The sequence below is a fragment of the Camelus bactrianus genome, chromosome 34 (genome assembly GCF_048773025.1).
Source record: "Camelus bactrianus isolate YW-2024 breed Bactrian camel chromosome 34, ASM4877302v1, whole genome shotgun sequence".
NCBI classification, from domain to species: domain Eukaryota; kingdom Metazoa; phylum Chordata; class Mammalia; order Artiodactyla; family Camelidae; genus Camelus; species Camelus bactrianus.
This window is the reverse complement of record NC_133572.1, coordinates 1,346,489-1,365,965: the sequence shown is the minus strand read 5'-3', so window position 1 is coordinate 1,365,965 and position 19,477 is coordinate 1,346,489. Positions and strand designations below refer to the sequence as shown.

General features: G+C 54.7%; 1 protein-coding gene across 17 annotated transcripts in view; it reads left to right on the top strand.

Moving 5' to 3' along the window:
* Positions 1–19,477, top strand: part of ERC1 (ELKS/RAB6-interacting/CAST family member 1) — a 295,017-nt gene that overhangs the window by 265,884 nt on the left and 9,656 nt on the right. For 9 of the 17 annotated variants that reach the window (XR_012503917.1, XR_012503916.1, XR_012503919.1 and 6 more), the window contains one exon: positions 5,439–5,567. Coding sequence is in view for 3 of the 17 variants with exons in the window: in XM_074357282.1 (XP_074213383.1) it covers positions 5,439–5,627; positions 6,106–6,237 (321 nt within the window). In the remaining 14 variants the exon portion in view is untranslated. Of the gene's footprint in view, positions 1–5,438; positions 5,628–6,105; positions 7,730–19,477 lie in introns of those variants that run through there. The other 8 variants (XM_074357285.1, XM_074357284.1, XM_074357287.1 and 5 more) reach the window with 4 other exon arrangements.

The window sequence follows — 19,477 nt, the reverse complement described above, 5'->3', positions numbered from 1 at the left end:
GCAGTGCTTCGTGGTTGTTTACGGTATAAGTGATGTCATTCCGGGTTCTGTGTTTGTCACGACTTTCTGTTTTGGAAGATAAATGTAAGACTGTCACATTCTCCACAGTGTGTTCAGGGAGTCAAACAGACACACGTGAAAAATGGTTATGAAGTAGGGGTTGGGATTTGGAGCTCCGAACTTTCTTGCCTTTAACATAAAAGGTTACCTTCTAACTTTTCATGAAATTTTAGAAGTTTATTGACTTCCCCCAAAAGAGATTTTTTTTTTCCAGTGACTGTAGCCATCCAGCTAAGTACAAAGTCAGCCTAAAGCTACTGAAACTTTCCAGATTCTCATAGTGAACGATAAGGTTTGTTTTTGGTGAAGATCACGCAGGTTTATACTACAAAGCCTTCCGAAGTCTGGTGGCTTCATCGTTGCTGTGAGGGTGCAGACCTGCTGTGAGGCGTGTGTTTGTCTCTCTGGCAGAAGCATAAAACAGAGGGCTAGTCTCGAATACATGTTTGTTTTCTATCTGTTAGGATTAAAAGTGAGTAAGGACCATAACACCAACGTCATTTAGGGAATCCAACGTTTAGCCCTGTTTGTGCTCCAGAAGGGAATGAAAAAGAGACCACTCAGAATAAAAAAATCGCTGAGTTTTATAACCTTATATGTGAAGGCTGAGTCAAAATCAGCCTCAAATCAAGGCAAAGAGGTTTATTTAACAAGTTAAGGACTTGCCCGAAGTGAACTCCAGAACTAAAGTCCGAACAAAGATAAATCCCGAATGGGTGTGTTTTGATTCTTACATACACTCAACATGTTAGTTCGATTATTTCGTGTTTTTTTCAGCGCAGAGGAGGACTCACGTCATCCGTTAACACCCCTGCCGGCTGCAGCCGGCCGCGGCCTGGGCCTCAGCCCTCGGCCCTCGCTGTGTCCGCTGGGGGAGGGATCCAGGTGCTCTCGCTTCTGCGTGCGCCTTGCTGGGCAGGGCCCCTGATCCGTGTAGCGGGGACAGCATGGCGGTCACTCTCTCCCGTCAGAGAGCCCCGGCCCTTCACGAAGCAGCTGCATTTGCGTGAGGCCGGAACGCCAAGTGCCAAACCTTTGTGAAGAGACTGAGCACTGTCCTTGGGCTTCCTGGCCCCGAAGTACATTGTGACCAAGGAGACAGACTCTTGGTCTCTTGAGAGAAGGCAGCCTTTGAAGCAGGACAAGTGGGTTTTACTCCCTCGCCTCCTCGTGTGCTTTTCCGAGTTTAGCTCTCTGCGGGCCTGGGGACGAGGGTGTCAGGAAGGGAGTAGCGTCTCTGGGAAGTTGGCCCGTCAGTTGTCCCGAGACTTTCTGGATGTGCCTGTGTGGGGGACGGCGGCGACGGTAGCCCAGTGAGGAGTCGGAGCTCTGCCGGCATATGTACGCTTGACGCACGGCGGCCGAGCCCAGCCCCGGGGGCCCCAGCAGGGGCGAATAACCACAGAACCACTGCGTAGCCACAGAGGCGTCGTAGTAAATAGGAGAATAATTTGCCAGGAACACGGTGAACGATAGGTGTTAGCTTAACACATAGTGGCATTTTCCAAACAGTAGAACGTTTGTGCCCCAACGGCAAAGGCCTGAAGTCCCAAGTCAGGTTCAGTACGGGGCGGACCGTTCCTCTCAAAGTGAGCCAGAGGTGCCGGGACCGGAGCCTGCGCTCGGCGGGGACGTCTGCTGCGGAGCCGCGGGCTGGGGGAGACAGGCAGGCGCTGGAACTGACCGGGTAGGGCCTTTCATTGCGTGTCCCGTCCTGGCCCCAGGAAATGTGCTCACATCTCTTAGATAAGTGGGTTGCAGAAGTGGGATACTGTGGAATGGCCAGTTACAACTCGTAGCAAACAACACAGGGGCACCTCATCTGTCTTCCAGAAGCCCTTCAGCCATCTACCCTTGCTTAAGTGGGAGCGAGGTTAGAATAAACATGCCAGGAGGTCCCTGTCCTCTGTCACCACATGTCATCAGATGCTGGCCTCTGAAGCCAGTTTGAGGATCTGACGCATAAGCAGATAAATCCTTGCAAGAAGAGATAAAGCTTCCAGGACGTCAGCCGGAAGCCTCGCATCCCTTTTTGTAATTTAAACTGTTTCCCTTGGTGGCTCGGTGAACGTAGGTTTGGGGGAGTAATGCTGTTCGGGGCATCATGTTGGATAAAAGCAGAGGTTATCGTGACAAGTTTATCTTTAAACTCCTTTTTGCCAAAAAGAGACCCAGAACTATGCTTTTGCACAGCTGCAGGAGCAGTGCGGCCTGGCCACACTGTGACTGGCTCGGGGAGACTTCTCGCCAGTGTCCCGAGCTTGAATGCGGACGGGAGACACAACCTGACGGGTCTCGTAAGGCGTCCTCTTCCTCCCTGGCGAGGGTCCCGCTTCCCGCTTGGGATGACACAGCGGCGGCCCTGCCTTGTGGGAAACGCACGTTCCCTCCCGAGCGGCCTGCCGAGCTGGATAGCGGGAATGAGGAGATAAGGACGTGTCCCACGTGACTGGCCGGCGCAGTGTGTCCCAGGGGCCAGAGTGAGTGTTTTTCTTGGAGAGATTTGGAAGCTGTGCTAGTTGGGCAGTGTCAGATACGCTCACCTAGGACACTGTCTCACTCTTTGTTCTAGAAAAGCCATTCCCAAGGTCCTGCGGTGCAGCACGCTGAACTACAGGCAACGCCTTGTAACAGCCTATCATGAAAAAGAATAGGAAAAGGAGTGTGTGTGTGTGTGTGTGTGTGTGACCGAATCACTGTGCTGTGCACCGGAAATCAACACAACTTTGCAAACCGACTCTGCTTCAACTGAAAAAAAAAGCTATTGCCTTCGACATGAGAAGAAAGGGCATCTTGGCCGTTGCATAGAATGAAGTTTTATCCTGGAAAAGACTTTCCAACTTTCCGATTGGACTTTGAAAAGTCCTGGCGTGTAAAACTCTGTTACGTTTGTCATCAATAGCACCTCAGCCTGAAATACATTTAAATCAATTTGAAACTCATCTTTGATTAAGAACAGGGGCCTGAAAAGTCCATTTTTCCATTCCCAGTCATACAGCAGTGAGCTAGGATCTTTCCAAACTATTTTCTGTAAGAAATTTGACGGCCGTGTTACCACCATTCATCACGTCGCCTTCTTCCTCAGCGGTTGTGCCTTTCTATGCCAGTTTTCCAGCTCAGACGGCAATTTCCTAGGGTTTCAGCTTCTTCAGCCTTGCAGCCCAGACACACGCACACACGCAGAATGGGAATGAGCTGCACAAAGCCAGTGAAAATCCCAAAAGGGGTTTTTTAAATCATTGTGTCCAGAAAGCAGCTTAGAGGAGGCCAGGCTTTAAAAGCATGGGAAATGAAATGGGGCTGCATTGCTCGGAAGCCTGAGGGCTGCGGCGGCAGGAACCAGGACTGGACAGGTTAGCTCCTGACGTGCGAAGTCTGCGTGCATTGAGAGAAATACTGCCTGGAAATTGCCTTGAAGGATTGTGCTTTGGAGCCCTTTCTACATTTTCTACAGTGAATATGCATCCGTGGCCGGAAATAAAATGCAGTTCTTTTTTTGAGAGGTTAGTGTTGTTTGTGAAAGGCTCCCCAACTTCCCCACTCGCCACATCCTCTGCTTTATTGAAACAGCCTCTCCCTTCTGTGACCCACGGTGTCCACGTGCCTTCCATACATAGCACAGGACTCGTACCACGAGCCTGCCCAGGTGGGGTCCCGGCAGAGCCCAGAGCCTCCCACACCCGCACCGAGTGCTTAACCTTTATTCTTAGAGAACTGTGTGTGTGTGTTTAACAAATAATAACAACGCTAAATTGATTCACTCTCTCTGACTTGTCTAGCCAGGCTCCAGCTTCTGTATTTTATTGCACCTATAGGCCTGAACTCTGAACTCTGGTCTCTCTAGTAGGTTAAAGATTGTTTGAACCACTAAGCCCTCCCCTCTCTTAATTTTTTCATGGAAATAGGATTAGAAACAGACGAAATGTGATACATTTATAAGACAACCATTAAAAAAATCAGATATTTTTCCAGGAATGCGTCGTGTCACGAGCGGCGCTCACAACAGGTTGTTCAGGGGTAAACGGGGTATGAGCAGGGCTCTGCCCAGAGCTGGTTTATGCAAGTTTCTAAAAAGGCTCGGGAGAACATCCCCGAGACGTTGCAGGCGGTGTTCTTGACAGAGTACCTGCGGGCTGTTTATTATTTCTTTTATAACTCCCCCCATATTTTTCAGAGTAAAATATGTATTGATTTCCTAATAAAAAACATAAAACTTTACTTATTTTAAAAACTCTTCAAAGGGGAACAGCAGGAGCGTCGTCCAAGGAAGCCAGGAGGAAATCAGCATCACTGTTGAAAGTAACCGCAGGGCCTCGGTCTGTTGACTACAGACCATGAGCTCCGTGCTCACTGTGTGGGTCAGAGTGTCCCTTCGGCAAGAAACGCGGCAGGTGCAGACCCTGCCGGGGGCTCCCCAGGAGCGGTGGGGACCTGCCGGCGTCATGGCCGTGCGCCCCGCTCCCCCGGCTCTGTGTGTCCAGCCGCTCTGAGATGCGAGGTCTGGCCTGGCTCTGCCGGCCTCCCCGGGCCTGATCAGTGCCGGGCACCGGCTACCGGGGCCAGAGTATTGTCATGAGAGCCGTCAGATGAAGTCATCTGTCACTGACTGTGCTTTCAAAGGGAGCCACGGTGACAGTTAGTCACCCAGGGTAAAGGGAACACAAAACAAAGGTAGCAGAGGCCGCTGTGCAAGAAAAACAGAACCAGGGCTGCAGGGACAGGACCTCACCGCACCCCTGGCCCTGGGGCAGGTGTTTGGTGTTGCGTAAGGGTCGATCAGGTCGATCAGCCACGGTTTTAAAAAGAGCCTCAGGTGGTGTCTGGGAAGCGAACGAGGGAGCTTAAGCCAGGACGAGGCAGATTCAGTAACGAGTGAGTTCACTCATCACGTCTCGTGGCCAAGGAAAACATGCACCTTCTCTGCAGACAGAACCTTCCCTCCCTTCCAGGAGGCGGGGGCACACGCAGTGTGTGGTGTCGGCTTTGGAGGAGCACGGTTCACGAGCCGTTTTCTGCACCCTGCTCGCGGGCCGACGGGAGGGAAATCAGAGGTGCCTGGAGTCTGTGTGTCAGGGATGCCACCACTGTGAGAATGAGCCGGCCTGTGCATCACCTCCCGCCTGGGCGCGGAGCCGTCTCACATCAGTGCACGTGCCTGTGCCCTCCACCCCGGCTCCCGGAGCGGCACCGGGGGCGACAGTCACCGTGCAGCCGTGTGGGGCTGCCGCGGCCTCTCGCCCCCGCGATCGCAGGAGCGGTGGTTACAGGGGCTTTAGTCTCGCTCAGTTTTCCTTGATGTGGGAAACTTGAACTTGACAAAGAGATTCCAGCTTCACGTTTTAGGCTGACCTTGACTCTCCTCTTTTTTTTCACCTCAGATCATCCAGCCCCTCTTAGAACTTGACCAAAATAGAAGCAAACTAAAGCTGTACATCGGACACCTGACAGCCCTCTGCCACGACCGAGACCCCCTGATCCTTCGAGGACTCACTCCGCCAGCTTCCTACAACCTGGACGACGACCAGGCCGCGTGGGAGAGCGAGCTGCAGAAGATGACCCGGGAACAGGTAGGCCTCGCGCCTGGCGGGGCAGCGTCCTGGCAGAGCCGGCAGCTGCTCGGGCCACTGCGGGGGGCGCCAACTCGGAAGGGCCGGTGCGCAGAGTCCAGGCTCTGAGCGATGCTTGGTCTTTCAACAGACGTTAGGAGTTTGCATTTGAAGCAGGTCCCGCTTTACTCCTCCTTCTGCATGACTTGCTCGAGAGTCGGGAAGGGCTGGTTTAGAAGGGAGGGGGCTCAGGAGAATCTGTCCACGGAAGTGACGGCCACTAATGAAGGTGCCCCTGTGGGGGAGTCTGGGTGGGGATGTCTGGATCCTTGACGAGTCAGCAGCATATGTCTCCAGTTATCTCTGGGGAACTGAGGGTCACAGTCTACCAAGTCCTGTGAGGTGAGCTGGTCTGGGTTACGCGCTTGGGCTGCATTTTCTGTTTACTGCTGTCTGAAATCCACCGGTTCTCTTTTTTGTCAATTTGTGATTTGTTTAGTTCAATAAAGAAATGAGAAGGCTAGGCTGGAGACAAAACCATGAACAAAGGAAACAAGGAGGAAACAGGACGAGGAGAGAGAGAGAAAGCAGACGTGGGAAGCGAAGGAAAGAAAAACTGGGTAAACGTTGAGAAATTCAAGTAGGAAAAGAAATAGAGCCGTTTTAAAACATTAATCTGAGGCCGCTTTTGTTCCTAGCTGCAGTCGGGGGGCAGCGGGGGGCTCCCCAGGCACTGTAGACTGCTCACACCAACCAGGAGACACAGGGGTGCAAACTTGCTGAAATTCTTCATCAGAATGGTGAAGCTGTGCCCTGTTTTCCAGCCAAATGCTTCCTATTTGTTTACACATAATGCGTGAAGGAAGACTGTTGAATAGGACACCTCCCGTGGGGCGGGGTTACAGGTGGCAGTGCCAGCCTGCAGGTGGAGACGTGCACCCCGGGGTCAGGGCCGGACTGACTGCCCCGCGGTGTGGACGCGGCCTCATAACTGCCCCAGTTAACGACAGCCTGCCAGTTACCATTCTTACTTACGTGATGGAAAAGGTAAGGCCTCCCTCTCAGATTTCACATGTTCCGTAGAAATTTTCACTTTCTTCTTGAAAGAAGGAAAAACTTAAAGGACAGAATTACATGGATTTCTGGTAGCTCCTTTTGATACTAACAGCCACACAGGAAAAATGCAACTGAAAGGCCGCTGGAAACAGCACATGGCTGGTTAGCTTTAGAAGCTTCAGGATCTTGGAGCGAGGCAACGCATCTTAGAACACTGACACAGAGGTGCACCAAAGCTTAACTGGCGTTAAATTACTTCTTTGTGAAACAGCTTGTCTTCAAAATGGAAAGAGTGTTTTGGCTCCGTCCTGTTTCTCAAATATGACTGAACAGACTTAGTCTTTTCTCAGGAAAAAAAAATGTATCTTCAGGGTGAGACCAAGATAGAAAATTTCAAACCAAGAATTTTTCAGAAAGTTCTGAGTGACTGAAACCAGGGGTTCATTAGTGGACATGCCACTGCCCAGGACGTTGCAGTCCAGCTACCACAGTCACCAGGACGGTTCTGCTCCCGTGCCGGGATCGTGCCAGTGTCGCCGCGTCTCTGCTTGTTTGGGGACACACTTTTGCTGCCTGCGGTGTTGCAGGAGGCATGAGAAGCTGCGTCTTCAGCAGCACCCGGGCCGCCTGGGGAGCCAGTGCTGGGGGTCACCGGTCAGGGAGCACGACAGCTAAGCACATCTTCCGGAAGCTTCTCCGAAGCTGCTCAAGATCGGCAGGGAAACCAACCAATTTTCTGCCACCAAGTAGGAGTTTAAGGGAGTGATGCAGGCTCCTGAGAAAGGTGACCTGTAGCAATACAGTGACCTGCCTCCTGTGGTCAGAGCTGGGCTGCAGGTTTTGGAGCCCAGGACATGAGACACCGACAGCTGCTGAGTGTGTGCGCTGGTCTGTTTCACGGGTGTTTTCTGGGGGGCTGCAGCCTCCTGTGCCCGTCTTTGTACCATTCAGCTCTGCATCCCATGTGCCTCACCGCCTCACGCCCCCCTCGCTGGCACCCCGTGAGGAAAGGAACAGAGCCTCGTCCACCTTTTCAACACCGTGTCCCCTGTACGGAGAATGCTGCCTGGCATGCAGCGCCTGCTCCGTGAAGACTTGTTGAAGGAATAGCGGGGGGGGGGGGTCAGGGGAGGCGGCAGGTGGGCTCGGTGCGCACCGGTTGTCACGGTCCTTGGCCTTGGTCCTGCACGCACACCTCGTCTCGCCCTGTCCTGCATGCACACCTCGTCTCGCCCTCTCCTCAATGTGCACCCAGCCACATGCAGCCCTTAGACTGCTTGGCTGCGTGCCGTTCTCACACTCCGGCCCTGTTGCTCACGCTGGTCCTTCTGCCTGCGCTGCCCTCCCCCCGGTCTCCCTGGGGAGCCCCTGGATGGGACTCTGAGCTTGTTAAACTCAGCTCAGACCTCATTTCTCCTCTGGTTCTTCCTGACACCCCGGCCGGATGTGCGGCCCCCTCGGGGTGCCTGGAGCGCCCGTGGCGCTCGGGTTTTATTGGTTTTCGTGTCTGTCCTCCCGTTCTAGGCGGCCTGCCTGCGGTGGGCAGGCACCAGGTCCTTTTCATCTTAAAACTGAGCACCATAGCAGGTGCTTGGTGCTTGCTCAGTAACTTAGATGAGTGAGTGAATTCTAGTTCATTATTTTGTATTTCATAATTATGGTTCTTATTCTCCAGTTGAGTTTCTTCACTGCCAGAACCATGTCTGTCTTCTAAAGCCACAAACCATGTGTGGAAGGAGTGCTTAGCATACCCCTCGCTGATTATTTATTTGCTGACCCAAGACAGGTTCCCCTGGGCCGTTCAGTAGCTTTGGATGCTCTGACTGTCGGCGTAGGAGCCGCCCAGGCCCTTGTCCTTCTCCCAGTGCGGCTGTTTCAGAGCAAGACTCGGGGTGCAGGCTGGGCGGGGGCGGGGCTTCCTTTCCTGCCCCAGCCTCTGCCTTCCGCAGCCTCCGAATGTGGTGGCTCTTCCTGGGCTCTGCCTTGACTCCATAGCGGTGACTTTTTGTTTTTCAGCTTCTTAAGTCTGGCCCCAAATTCTATATGCTTTGGAGTTTCCATTGGGTGTGTTACATTAGCTTTGATTGGACTGAATTCGGCAGGTGGGCGCACGGATGACAGGCAGGCATGTAACCACCCCGTCACCTGCCCCTGGTGCCAGCGTCCGTGCGGCTCGGGCGTGAAGGGCACGCATCTCAGCTCCAGGCGCCTGGGACCCGCGTGCTCCCCTCTCCGGCCCGTCTCTCTGGCCTTCGTTTCCCTGACTCCTCCACCCCGGCCTCATCTCTCCGTGGGCGGGGCGCTGTGAGAATCAGCGCTCGTGGGCGGTACTTGCTGACGTCAGCAGCGTCGTTTCCAGTTACTGTTTTACTAAAAACCAGTCTGATGCGCCCCACGACCACCTTGGAACCGTCCCTTGTTCTGGGGTCTTGAGTGTGGGACGTTCCGACCCTGCTTCTCAGTCGTATCTGGGTTTCTTAATTTCAGTCTTCCTGTCGCTCCAGACCCACGTTGTGCCCAGGAGAACAGTGTTAAATATATAGTTTGGGTCACAAACATTTTTTTGCAGACGATTCCAGAAGAGTGTTTCCTCTGTGAAAACCTTTTCCGTCGTATGCGTTGAGCTCCGATCTCGGCCCCCACGCCCTTCCCTTTCTTGCGTGTGGCTGTACTAAGTTACCGTCATGAACTATTTCAAGCATTCAGAAAAAGTGTGGGGATGAATGTAGCATCACCTTGGTACTCAGAATTAACGAGTATTGCTTTGTTCCGCTTCAGGTTTTTTAAATAGTAAATGTAGTTAAGTCCTCTCTGTGCCCAGTTCCATTTTTATGTTTTCACCTGCAGTGGCCACCACTGCCCTAAACCGGTGTGCAGCTCTACAGGCCTCGTTTTCACCTTCTGGCGTACATGTTTGTTTCCACAGACGAGGTGCAGTGTTGTTCAGTGTGATACAAAGTTGAAATAAATGGTATCAGACTACGCGGGCTGTCTTCCCGTTCATTACCATTTACTGAACCCGTGCCCCCGTTCACTTGGTATTGGAAGAAGAGACGTGGCTGTAATTTTTCAGATAAGTGTAAATCTTACACCATTTTAAGTGTGGCTCTGAAGCCCCAGAGGGGCTTTCTTTTAAAAAGCAGATGGAGGTGGTGTCAGAGTAGGATGCTGTGATGGCACAGAGCGGCTGCACTGAGGACAGCAGACCCAGACGTCGCTGTGCGTTCTAGGACAGCCCATGTTTGACCGCGGTCTGTCGTCTTCCAGAATCCCAGCTCATAACTGAAATTCCAGGCCCCGTTTCCCACACCACGCCTCCTGCAGAAGGCAGCTCCGTCTCCTTCCCGAGTCCCTTGCCAGCTGCTGGGCAGGGGACCTCGTCAGTCTCCACGACTGCGGCCCTGGCACCGGCTCACACAGAGCTGACAGCCGCTCGAGGAGCAGAGCCGCGGTTCCGAGGTCGCCTGCCTCAGAGCTGTGACAGTGGTGGGAAATTTCCCACTGACACTTTGCAGACACATGGCTTCTCCCTTCAGTAAATATGCAGGCAGTCTGAGATTTTAGATTTCTTAACTTAGTTATTTTCACAGAGCTCAAGGACTGGGTCCTGGTGAGTTCAGGGGGGCTAACACGTTTGCCGTAAACGTCATGTGCGTTTTTAGAAGGTTATACTGCGCACGTACTTCGTGTCAGTCCCTAGATGCCGCGGGGTGGGGTGCTCCGGGTGTGTGCAGGTGCAGGTGCTGGGAAGACCACACCCCTGGGCTCAGCCTTCGTCGTCCCTCTGCTCGGGCGCGCAGCTGGGTTGCAGCCTCGCTTTGCTCTGCCCAGAGAGGCCGTCCTCACGCCTGAGCGGCACCACGGGAGAGCAGGCAGATGTCACCGCATCCCCCTTCTTCTTGTATGAGGCACGCTGAGTGGCCCAATTGGGCCTGGACGGCTCCTTCCAGCTCAGACCTGCTCCCCTGCAGCCCCAGGAGAGGATCACCTCCACGAAGCCCGTGTGCCCCTGCAGCTGCCTTCCAGTCCAAGGAGAGAGACGGCTGCCTGACTGTTCCAGGCCTAGTGTGCCGACCCAGCACTGCCACTGCCTCGGGGGGAGGAGAGTGAATAGCAGGTAACTTAAAACGTCTGTGCAGGGGCTCTTTAACCTCCCTCGGGGCTGTGCTTTGCCAACACCTGTCCTGCCCTGGCACAGTCGGCTGAACCCACGCAGTTCACTCCTAAGCCCTGTCTGGGGACCATGGGCAGCCGGCCTGGGGCTGATGGAGTGATGATGGAGAGAGGCCCCCGTATGGAGAGAGCCCCCCCGTGATGGAGAGGGCCGCCCGTGATGGAGAGCCCCCCGTGATGGAGAGGGCCCCCCCGTGAAGGAGAGGGCTCCCCGTGAAGGAGAGGGCCCCCCCATGATGGAGAGCCCCCTGTGATGGAGAGGGCCCCCCGTGATGGAGAGATCCCCCCTGTGATGGAGAGCCCCCCCGTGATGGAGAGAGCCCCCCATGATGGAGAGGGCCCCCCGTGATGGAGAGAGCCCCCATGATGCAGAGGGCCCCCCGTGATGGAGAGGGCCCCCCGTGATGGAGAGCCCCCCCCGTGATGGAGAGGGCCCCCCGTGATGGAGAGAGCCCCCCGCAGGAGCTGCCTCGGGTCAGATGGTCCCCCAACTCCCCCATCTTCTCTTGCTCATGCGGGCGCCCTGTCCCACCCCGCCACTTCTGAAGGTGGAGCCCCCCCCCCATTCTGGCCAGTACAGCGAGACCTGGTGCACCTTCTCCACGGGGAGCTGCGTGAAGCTCCCCACAAGTGCTTGCTTTGGTCCTTCTTTTCGGCTTTACTGGGGTGCAGTTGACCCCACACTGTCAGGTGTGTGACGTGGACAGTGTGACAGGGTCCCCAGCAGGTTAACTAGCACTGTCATCACCTCACAGTATTTACCTTTGTTAAAGTTCTGCACTCTTAGCAAATTTCAATTCTGCAAATCAGTGTAATCAACTGTAGTCGCAACTGGCTTGTTCTTTGAGTGGCTGCTGCATCAAATTCCTTTGGTGTTCTGGAACATTTTTCCATGAGACAGGAGTCCCCACTCCTTTGGCTCTTGAAACAGTGTGTAGGGCGCCAGTCAGACCAGTGTAAACCTGTTCTAGTCCCCGGTTCATCTTCTGTGGGCGTGTCTTCTGTCTCCTCCTCCACCCACTCCCTTCCCCAGCTCGCTCGGGGGAGGTGTAACTCCTGCATCAAGATACAGCCTTTCAAGAAAGAGAGTAACCCAGGAGGCTGAAGGTCACGTAGAAGAACTCCAGTGATCTCAGCCGGGGAGGAAGGCTTTAGCAGGAGAGCAGCCAGCATCTTAGAAGTGCCTAGACTGAGGTGGGTTCTTAGAAATTGAGACATTAGCGCATTCGTAACATCTGCAGGTACAAACGAGAATAATCAGAAGGCAAAAGCTCGTGCTGGTTTCTCTGCAGATATCTGTCCAAAACCAGACCTTACGTCCCTGTACGTGCCTGGGTCCAGCTCTTGCTGTGTCCAAGGAGGTTCCTTTGGAGTGACAGGTGCCAGCGGCCTGTGTCTTGGTCCTGGAGACCGTTGACCCCAATCCATTAGGGTCACTCGGCTGTCGGTTGTTGACCTTCACAAATCCTTGCCTGCCACTGACCTTCAAAAGCCGATGAGTGACAGTGAGTGATGTGGCCGCTCCTCGGAGGTCTGGTGGTTAGGAGCCAGACCAGGGTCCCTGGGAAGCCTCCTCTGAGGCAGGGGGCCTCCTCTCTTTCTCTGCGGAGCAGCTGTGCGTCTGCAGACAGTGGGGTTTGGGCCCCTGCCCACTCGCCGGTGGGGCTTGAAGGATGTCCCGTGACTTGTCCTGAAGCTCCCACTCCGTCCGCCTGAGCCGCGCCGGCCCCTCAGGCCTCGCTTTCCCGCCTGTGAGGGCCGGGAGCGGCCAGTGGCTCCGGCGGCTCCTTCCAGGCTGGCGGAAACGCCCGCCCCCAGGCCCCTCGTCTCCCGGGGGGCGGGGCTGGTGCGGAAGCCTGAACTGGGTGCCTTGTGTCAGCGCAGGGTCACCGCAGGGTTGTCGGCGCCATGACCGGGAGGCCGGGAGGCTCTTGATTTGTTTTTATTTTTGTTTTGTTTCTAACTTTTGAAAAACGTGCCTCCCCGAAGGCACACGGCTCGCACCTACACAGCACCTGTTCAGGGAGCGCCTCCCACGTGCCGGGCGCAAGGCGCCCTTGACGGTAACGGGGTGCCTCTGAGATCTTCCTGCCTCGAGAGGCCTGAGCACTGGGGGTCCCTCCTGCCTGGCCGCCTGTGGCGACGGGAGGAGAGCAGGACGTTCCTGTGTCTCCAGTGGATCTTGAGGAGGTCCCTGCACGGGAGCGTGTAGTCAGCAGTGGAGCCTTGACTGCGGATCGTGTGTGTACGGAATTTTTTATTGTGCCATTTCATTCGCGGTCAGTCACGGAGGAGCAGTGACATCTCCTTACTTTCTGTCTAAGCGGCCACAGCCTCTCCTCGTGAGAACAAATCCAGGCGTTGCCGGCCAGGAGTCGGCTGCAAGGTCGGGAAGGGGGCAGGGGAAGCCCAGCAGGAACCTCACGGCCACTTCCCGTCAGCCTACGGAGTCGGGGCCAGGGTGGCCGTGGCTTTGGGCGCCAGCAGGGGGCAGCTGGGGTCCAGGGAGACCTTAGGAAGAGAACCGGAAATTCAGGCTGCAGGCTCAGCCCCGAAGCATCAGGGAAGAGGGCCCTTGGGAGCGCACCGTAACCCGTGGGAAGTGCCCGTGAGGCGGAGTCTTCAAAGGCCTCTTTGACGTTCCCTGTTGCTAAACGCTGGAGGGATTCTGCAAAGTGGAAAAGTGACCGATTCCTGTGGGAGAGTGAATGGGCGTGAAGCGCCTGCCATGGCCGCAGGCCCCCTGGCCACCGAAGTTTCGTGTTTTATTCATTGGTATCATGGCAGGATAGGCTGCAGTTTATTCCAGTTGTTCACAAATCCGCGCTCGGCTTCTGTCACGTCCTCACACCTCCGGTAAGTGGGGTTGGGCTGGAGCCCAGGCCGGGCCGGGCCTGAGGACCACTTCTGCTGGGCCGTCCCCCCGAAGGCTGCAGTCGACCCCTGCACGGCTCACACCTCGGGGCATAACTGTTAGAAACCTCAGGGGCAGATTCTCGTCTGCTTAAACCACACTGAGCATCTCTGTCAAACCTCCTGCTCACCACCAGACCATCCACAGAAACGAGTTAATCCGAGTCACCGCCAGCTACCGCTGAATCCGTTCAGTGACGTCCCTTGTCACCATGCCTTCTCTAAACCCATCCAGACGTCCTCCGCTTTCAACTCATCCTTGTGTCTGTCAGTAGAGAGTGGCTACTTTGAAGGAAGTAATTTGAAAATTTGAAATTTTCTCTCTCGAGGCCCACTTATTCCATGGACTTCTGCTAGCCCCCCTGCTGCCTTTCCGTGGCTGTGGAGAGATGCCGCGCTGGTTCTGACGTCCTGACCTGTGCCAAGCGGTCAGGCAGCCCTTCCTCAGCTGTGCTTCTGGTCCTCCGCCCGCCCAGCCACGCTCCTTAGCCTCCTGCATGCCGCCAGCTCTGCTCTCGGACGGTCGTCCCGCCGTGGAGAGCAGGAAAGGCGCCCGAGCCAGTCTTTCATGGCCGTGTTTGTGCCGGTGTGAGGTTGGGCTCCTCTTCTCCCCGAGCAGCGCGGAGGCTGGAGTCCGCACCCCGACCTCTGAGGCTCACCCTTCCAGTATGTGGCTTTGAGCATCCAGATTGAGTTGCTGTTACACTGTGATTCTTGGCTCAAGTCCCTCTAGAAATCGTATTACTACCCCGAGTTCAGTGAGGGCTGGAATAGCTACTAAGAACAGAATACATTACAATAACATTCAGCAGACAAAGCCGGAGAATTCCTGCCGGAGGCCACCTTCGTACCCGATACTTGTCCCGTAGCCCGTCTTTTGGGAACTGTCAGCAGCTTGGGTGTTGTGGTGCGAGGCTGACGTGCCCTGCCCCGAGGTCTGCGTCATCACACTGTCTTGATTTGGAGATGCTTCAGATTTATCTTAAAAAGCTCTTTGGGAAGTTATCAGTGCTTCCCCCAGGATTAGCATGTGTTCCTTTAGTTCGTTCTCCAGTTGTTTTTCGATTGTCTTCTCTGTGCAGGCTGTTTTGCTAGGCAGCCTTGGTATGTGAAAAGAATTCACTGAGGAGTTGGCCGAAGAGTGGGGAATTAAACGTATAGCCAACTCTGAAACACGAGACAGAAGTCATACTTTGGGAGTATTCACTTCTGCAAAGGGAAGTGTCCGCGGACGAAAGGGGAGGGTGGTCTCAGCCAGGAGGGACGGTGAGATGGGAAGAGATCGTCCACAGCCCAGGACCAGAGAGCCACATCAAAGTGGAGGCAAAGTTGGGGTGTGGCTCGGATGTGCCAGGACACGAAGCTGGGAGGTGGGATGGGGCAGGATGGCGGCCGCCCTGCCGAAGAGTCTGGGCTCCATTTTTAGGTAGGAAATTGTCTGAGACGTGGGAAGGGGCGGAGCGAACCTGATCCAACCTGTTTTGGAAGGATGGTGCCCACAAACCAGGGCTGAAGTGCTTGGAAGCTACTGCAGGAAACAGATGCGGAGACGTGAGCACTTGTATCCGGGTTGCGACCAGGTCAGCGAGGAAAGGACTCAGCCAAGAGAAGCAACCCAGAAAGGGTGCTACCAGGAGTTTCACAGAAGAAGAAGTGGCCAATAAATGTATCTTTAAATGCTTTGCCTGTGTTTTTGGCTTCACTACAAATGAAGAGAGCCATGAGGAACTGCAGATGAGCTGTCGTCTTGGCGGGGGGGGGGGGGGGGGGGCAGGGAGGGTGGGGCCCCAGGGGGCCGGGAGGCGGGGGAATGAATGGTCACCCTTACTTGTTGCCTGGGGGCTGAAAGTTAGTACAACTACTCTCGGCAGTTTGTTTACACATCAGAAGCTTTAAAAAAGTGTATACCCTTTGACCCAGGGATTTTTAAAAAACGAGTCAGGGCGGCGTGGAAGAACAGGAGTGCTGCAGGCCCTGCAGAGGTGCGTGTCTCCTGCCTGCGTCGCCCTAGTGAGGGCCCGCCCGGCTCGAGGGTCCTGGGCCGTCCCGGCGCGCCTGAGGGCGGCAGCCCCCCGCGCGCAGGACGCAGCCCTCGCGGCCCTGCTGCTGCAGGTTCTGTTGCCCCTGCTTCTCTCAGCAGAGTCTCTTCTGCTGTGTTTTCTGACCGGAGGCGCGACCCTGTGCGTCTGTTACTCCAGGAGCCCCTCCCCCCAGGGCACGTCAGTTCAGCTAAGGCTGAGTATGAGGAGGCCCGAGGCGCTTGAGGACGGCTCTGTGTTAGACGTTTTCTACGTGGAGGAAACGAAGATTCCGAGTTACAAGCCTCAGTGCTTACGCTACAGGAGGAGTCTGCAGGACTCATGGGAACAAGTCTGTCTTGCATTTTAGTGGAAATGAACTTCCTCGGACATGTTTGTAGGGTTCTTGTTGTTTGCCTTGGGATGCAAAGCCTTCAGTATGTGCACGGAAAGCTGCACCTTTGTAGAGGGGGTTTGTGTAGACCTGTGTGCTCCCTGCACTTACAGTGTTTGTGAGAAAGTGAACAAGGAAACAGTGCCTGTCCGTGCAGAGCTCGCCACGTGGAACCGGCCGGCCGAGGTGAGGAGGCGGGCAATCCGGGCAGATGGCTCAGTCTCACCTCCGCCGAGCTTGGGTTTGTACCTTTAACAAGGAAGGGAAGCGGGAGAGAAGGATTTGATTCATTGCAGTGAGGGTGTAATAAGATTTTCATCAAATCCCAAATATTACATATTAGTACTTTTGGGGAAATTCTTTTCTGGTGTGAAGTCTAAAGGGGCCTTTCACTGGAGAGGAGGTGAGAGATGGACAGGCTGGTGGGAGAAGGGACGCAGGGGAAGGAGACAGGAGTTATCTTGTGTGAGGTCTGGCAAACCAAGTGTCGGAAGCTGGGTACACCCTTCCCAGTTCGTCCATGGGACCCGTCACATACTGAAACCGTACAGAAAACTCCTTTTTCTCGTGTGATATGCTAATGAAATATTTTAAACTAATGAGGTACTAATCCTTCCGGAGATTTGTTTTCACACCTGTGCTGTGAAACACACCTGTCTTCAGTTTTTCCTCCCTAACCCATCCAGAGTTCTCATGGCACATTCCCAAACGCCCTCCTCGGACTTCAGGATGACGGAAGCTTTGCATTTCAAAGTCAGAACAAAAACCCTCATTTAAAAAGTAATTCCAGTCTCACAAGGAAGGTGGATCTTTGAGTTTCTTTTCGAGACAGGAAATTTTAGCACATCGTGGATCAGGAGCCAGTGCAATCTCTCCCTGCTCCCCAAGCCCACACCCACTGCCACTTTCAGGTAAAATGCAAACCACGCGTGACCCCTGGAGACGGAGAAAGGCTGCCAGACCGAGAGCAACTCCCGCTGATGAAGGAACACTTCCTTCTCTGAACGCTTTGATTCTTCTGATCCTCTCGATTTTAAACACCTTTCCAGGGGCAAACGATTCATTAGACGCCGGAAAAAGCACAGCCTTCTGGTCGCCCTCTGATTCCCCCCCCCCCCAACCCCGGGTCACTTCTAGCTCTGCTCCCTCCCCCCGTGACCCGTCACTCCTCCCGCTCCTGTCACAGCCCGGACGTTTGTAGGTGATCATCGCACTCCGTGTCTCAGTCTCAGCCAGCTCAGGTCCACTGCTGCGTAACGATCGTGCCTCGGAAAGTGACCCTTCCAGCTTCGCAGTCTCGCCTGCCGTTTTTCTTTTAACTTGTTCCAGCTTGTCCCCGCTTCTCTGGTAACGAGGTGCCGCATTCGGCGCGGTGCCCAGTGTGGCTTCACTGGGGTGGGGGTGGGGGTGCCTGAGGGTCCAGGCCGAGCCTGGCCCGCCCCAGGGAAGAGCTGGTGTTGCTTCTGTCGAGACCCAGGCGTTCCCGCCTCCCTGCCCTCCCGGGCCCAGCCCGGTGCGCCTCCGCCTCTGCGCCTTGGCAGCCCACCCCGCCCGCCGTTCAGAGCGCCCCTCTTCTCTGTGCCCCGCGCTCTTCACGGAGCGCCCCCCCCCCCCCGGCCTGAACTGCTGGCGGCGGCGCGTCACCCCTCCCGGGGCGCGTGCTCTGCGGCGCTTTGCGCGGAGGGCCCGGTCGCTGCGCTCTCACAGTGATTCCCACATCACACAGTTCACCTGCGGGGAAGGAAAACTCAGCGGGCTTCGGGCGCGCCCAGGCCTGTGCGTCCGCCCCCGCGGCCGGCCTTCAGCCGTCTGCGTCCCTCCCGGCAGCTGGTCGTCCCTCCCGGCTACCTGGTCGCGCCCTGTCCCGCGCGGCCACGTCTGCCTCTGACTTGGGAGCTGCCTCGTCCGCGCTGCTGCTCAGGGCGGCGGCGTGCAGTGCGCTGTGACGGGCTGCGGTCGCTCGGCGGCTCTTCTCTCTGTCTTTCTAACGGAGGAGCTGGGGCTGCAACCTGGGGCCTCGCGCGCGCGGAGCGCTGCCCCGCCCCCGAGCTGCGCCCGCCCCTCGCGAGCGTAGTGTTTCACGCCGCGTTGTGGTTTGCGTCAGAACTTCGTTCCTCTTCATTGGCCGTTCAATCAGTACTTCTTAAAAAATATATTATTTATTGTTGTATTGTCTAATGATTTCATTTTGGTGGAGGGGCAGGTAATCGGGTTTATTTATATTTGGAGGAGGTGCTGGGGCTGGAACCCAGGGCCTCCTGCGTGCTAGGCACGCGCTGTACCACTTGCGCTATGCCCTCCCCCCTGCACGTTCTGAACGAGTGTTTTATACATCTGTCTGTTTCTTCTCTTTGTCTTAAAATATAACAATTACACGTTTAAAAAGCACAGGCGGCTGTGAATATTTGTATTATATTGAATATTTTATTCATTTTTTTCTTACTGTAAAGCTGATGTTGCTTATGGCATTAAATCAAACAGTATATAGAATGAAACAGAAAGCCCTTCCGCGCACTCAGTAGTTTGGGGCTTCTTTTTCCGTACATTTTCCACATACAGGTCCAAAGACCTCGCTCGCCGCTTGTTTGACACTGAGGCTGCTACTCAGTCTCTGCTCTTACTATGAATCTCCTTGGGAAGCACACTTGTGCCCACATTCTTGAATTTCTTACTGCTATTTCTATAGAATACACTCTTAAAAGTGGAATTATTGGGGATAAGAGCAAATAAAATTAAATTTGGTTGAAGAGCCCAAATTGCCCACCAATCTGCATTCCCATCAGTGAGAGTCTGCGGCTTTCCGTATAATCGTTTGATAATTTTTTGAGATATAATCGACAGATAACATACTCCTTTCAGGTGTACAACAGAGTGACTCCGTGTTTGTTTATATTGCAAAGAGATGACCACAGTAAGTGTGCTTAACGCCCATCACCACACAGTTACAAGGTTTTTTTTACCCTGTGGTGAGAATTTTTAAGATCTGCTCTCTTAGGGACTTTCAGAGGCACAGCACAGTAGTAGTGGTAACTGTAGTCGCCGTGCTGCACATCGCATGCCCAGGGCTTATTAATCTTACAACCGGGGGTTCATGCCTTCTGACCCCCATCACCCACGCTGCCCACACCGCACCCCTGGCAACTAGCAGTCTGTTCTTTGTATTTACCATTTCAGTTTGTTCTCTTGTCTGGGGTTTCTTAGATGTAAGTGAGACCCCCCCAGCACTTGTCTTCCTCTGACTTACTCCACGTAGCACAGCGCCCTTAAGTCCCGTCTGTGATGTTGCAGGTGGCCGCATGCCCTTCCGCGTGGCTGAG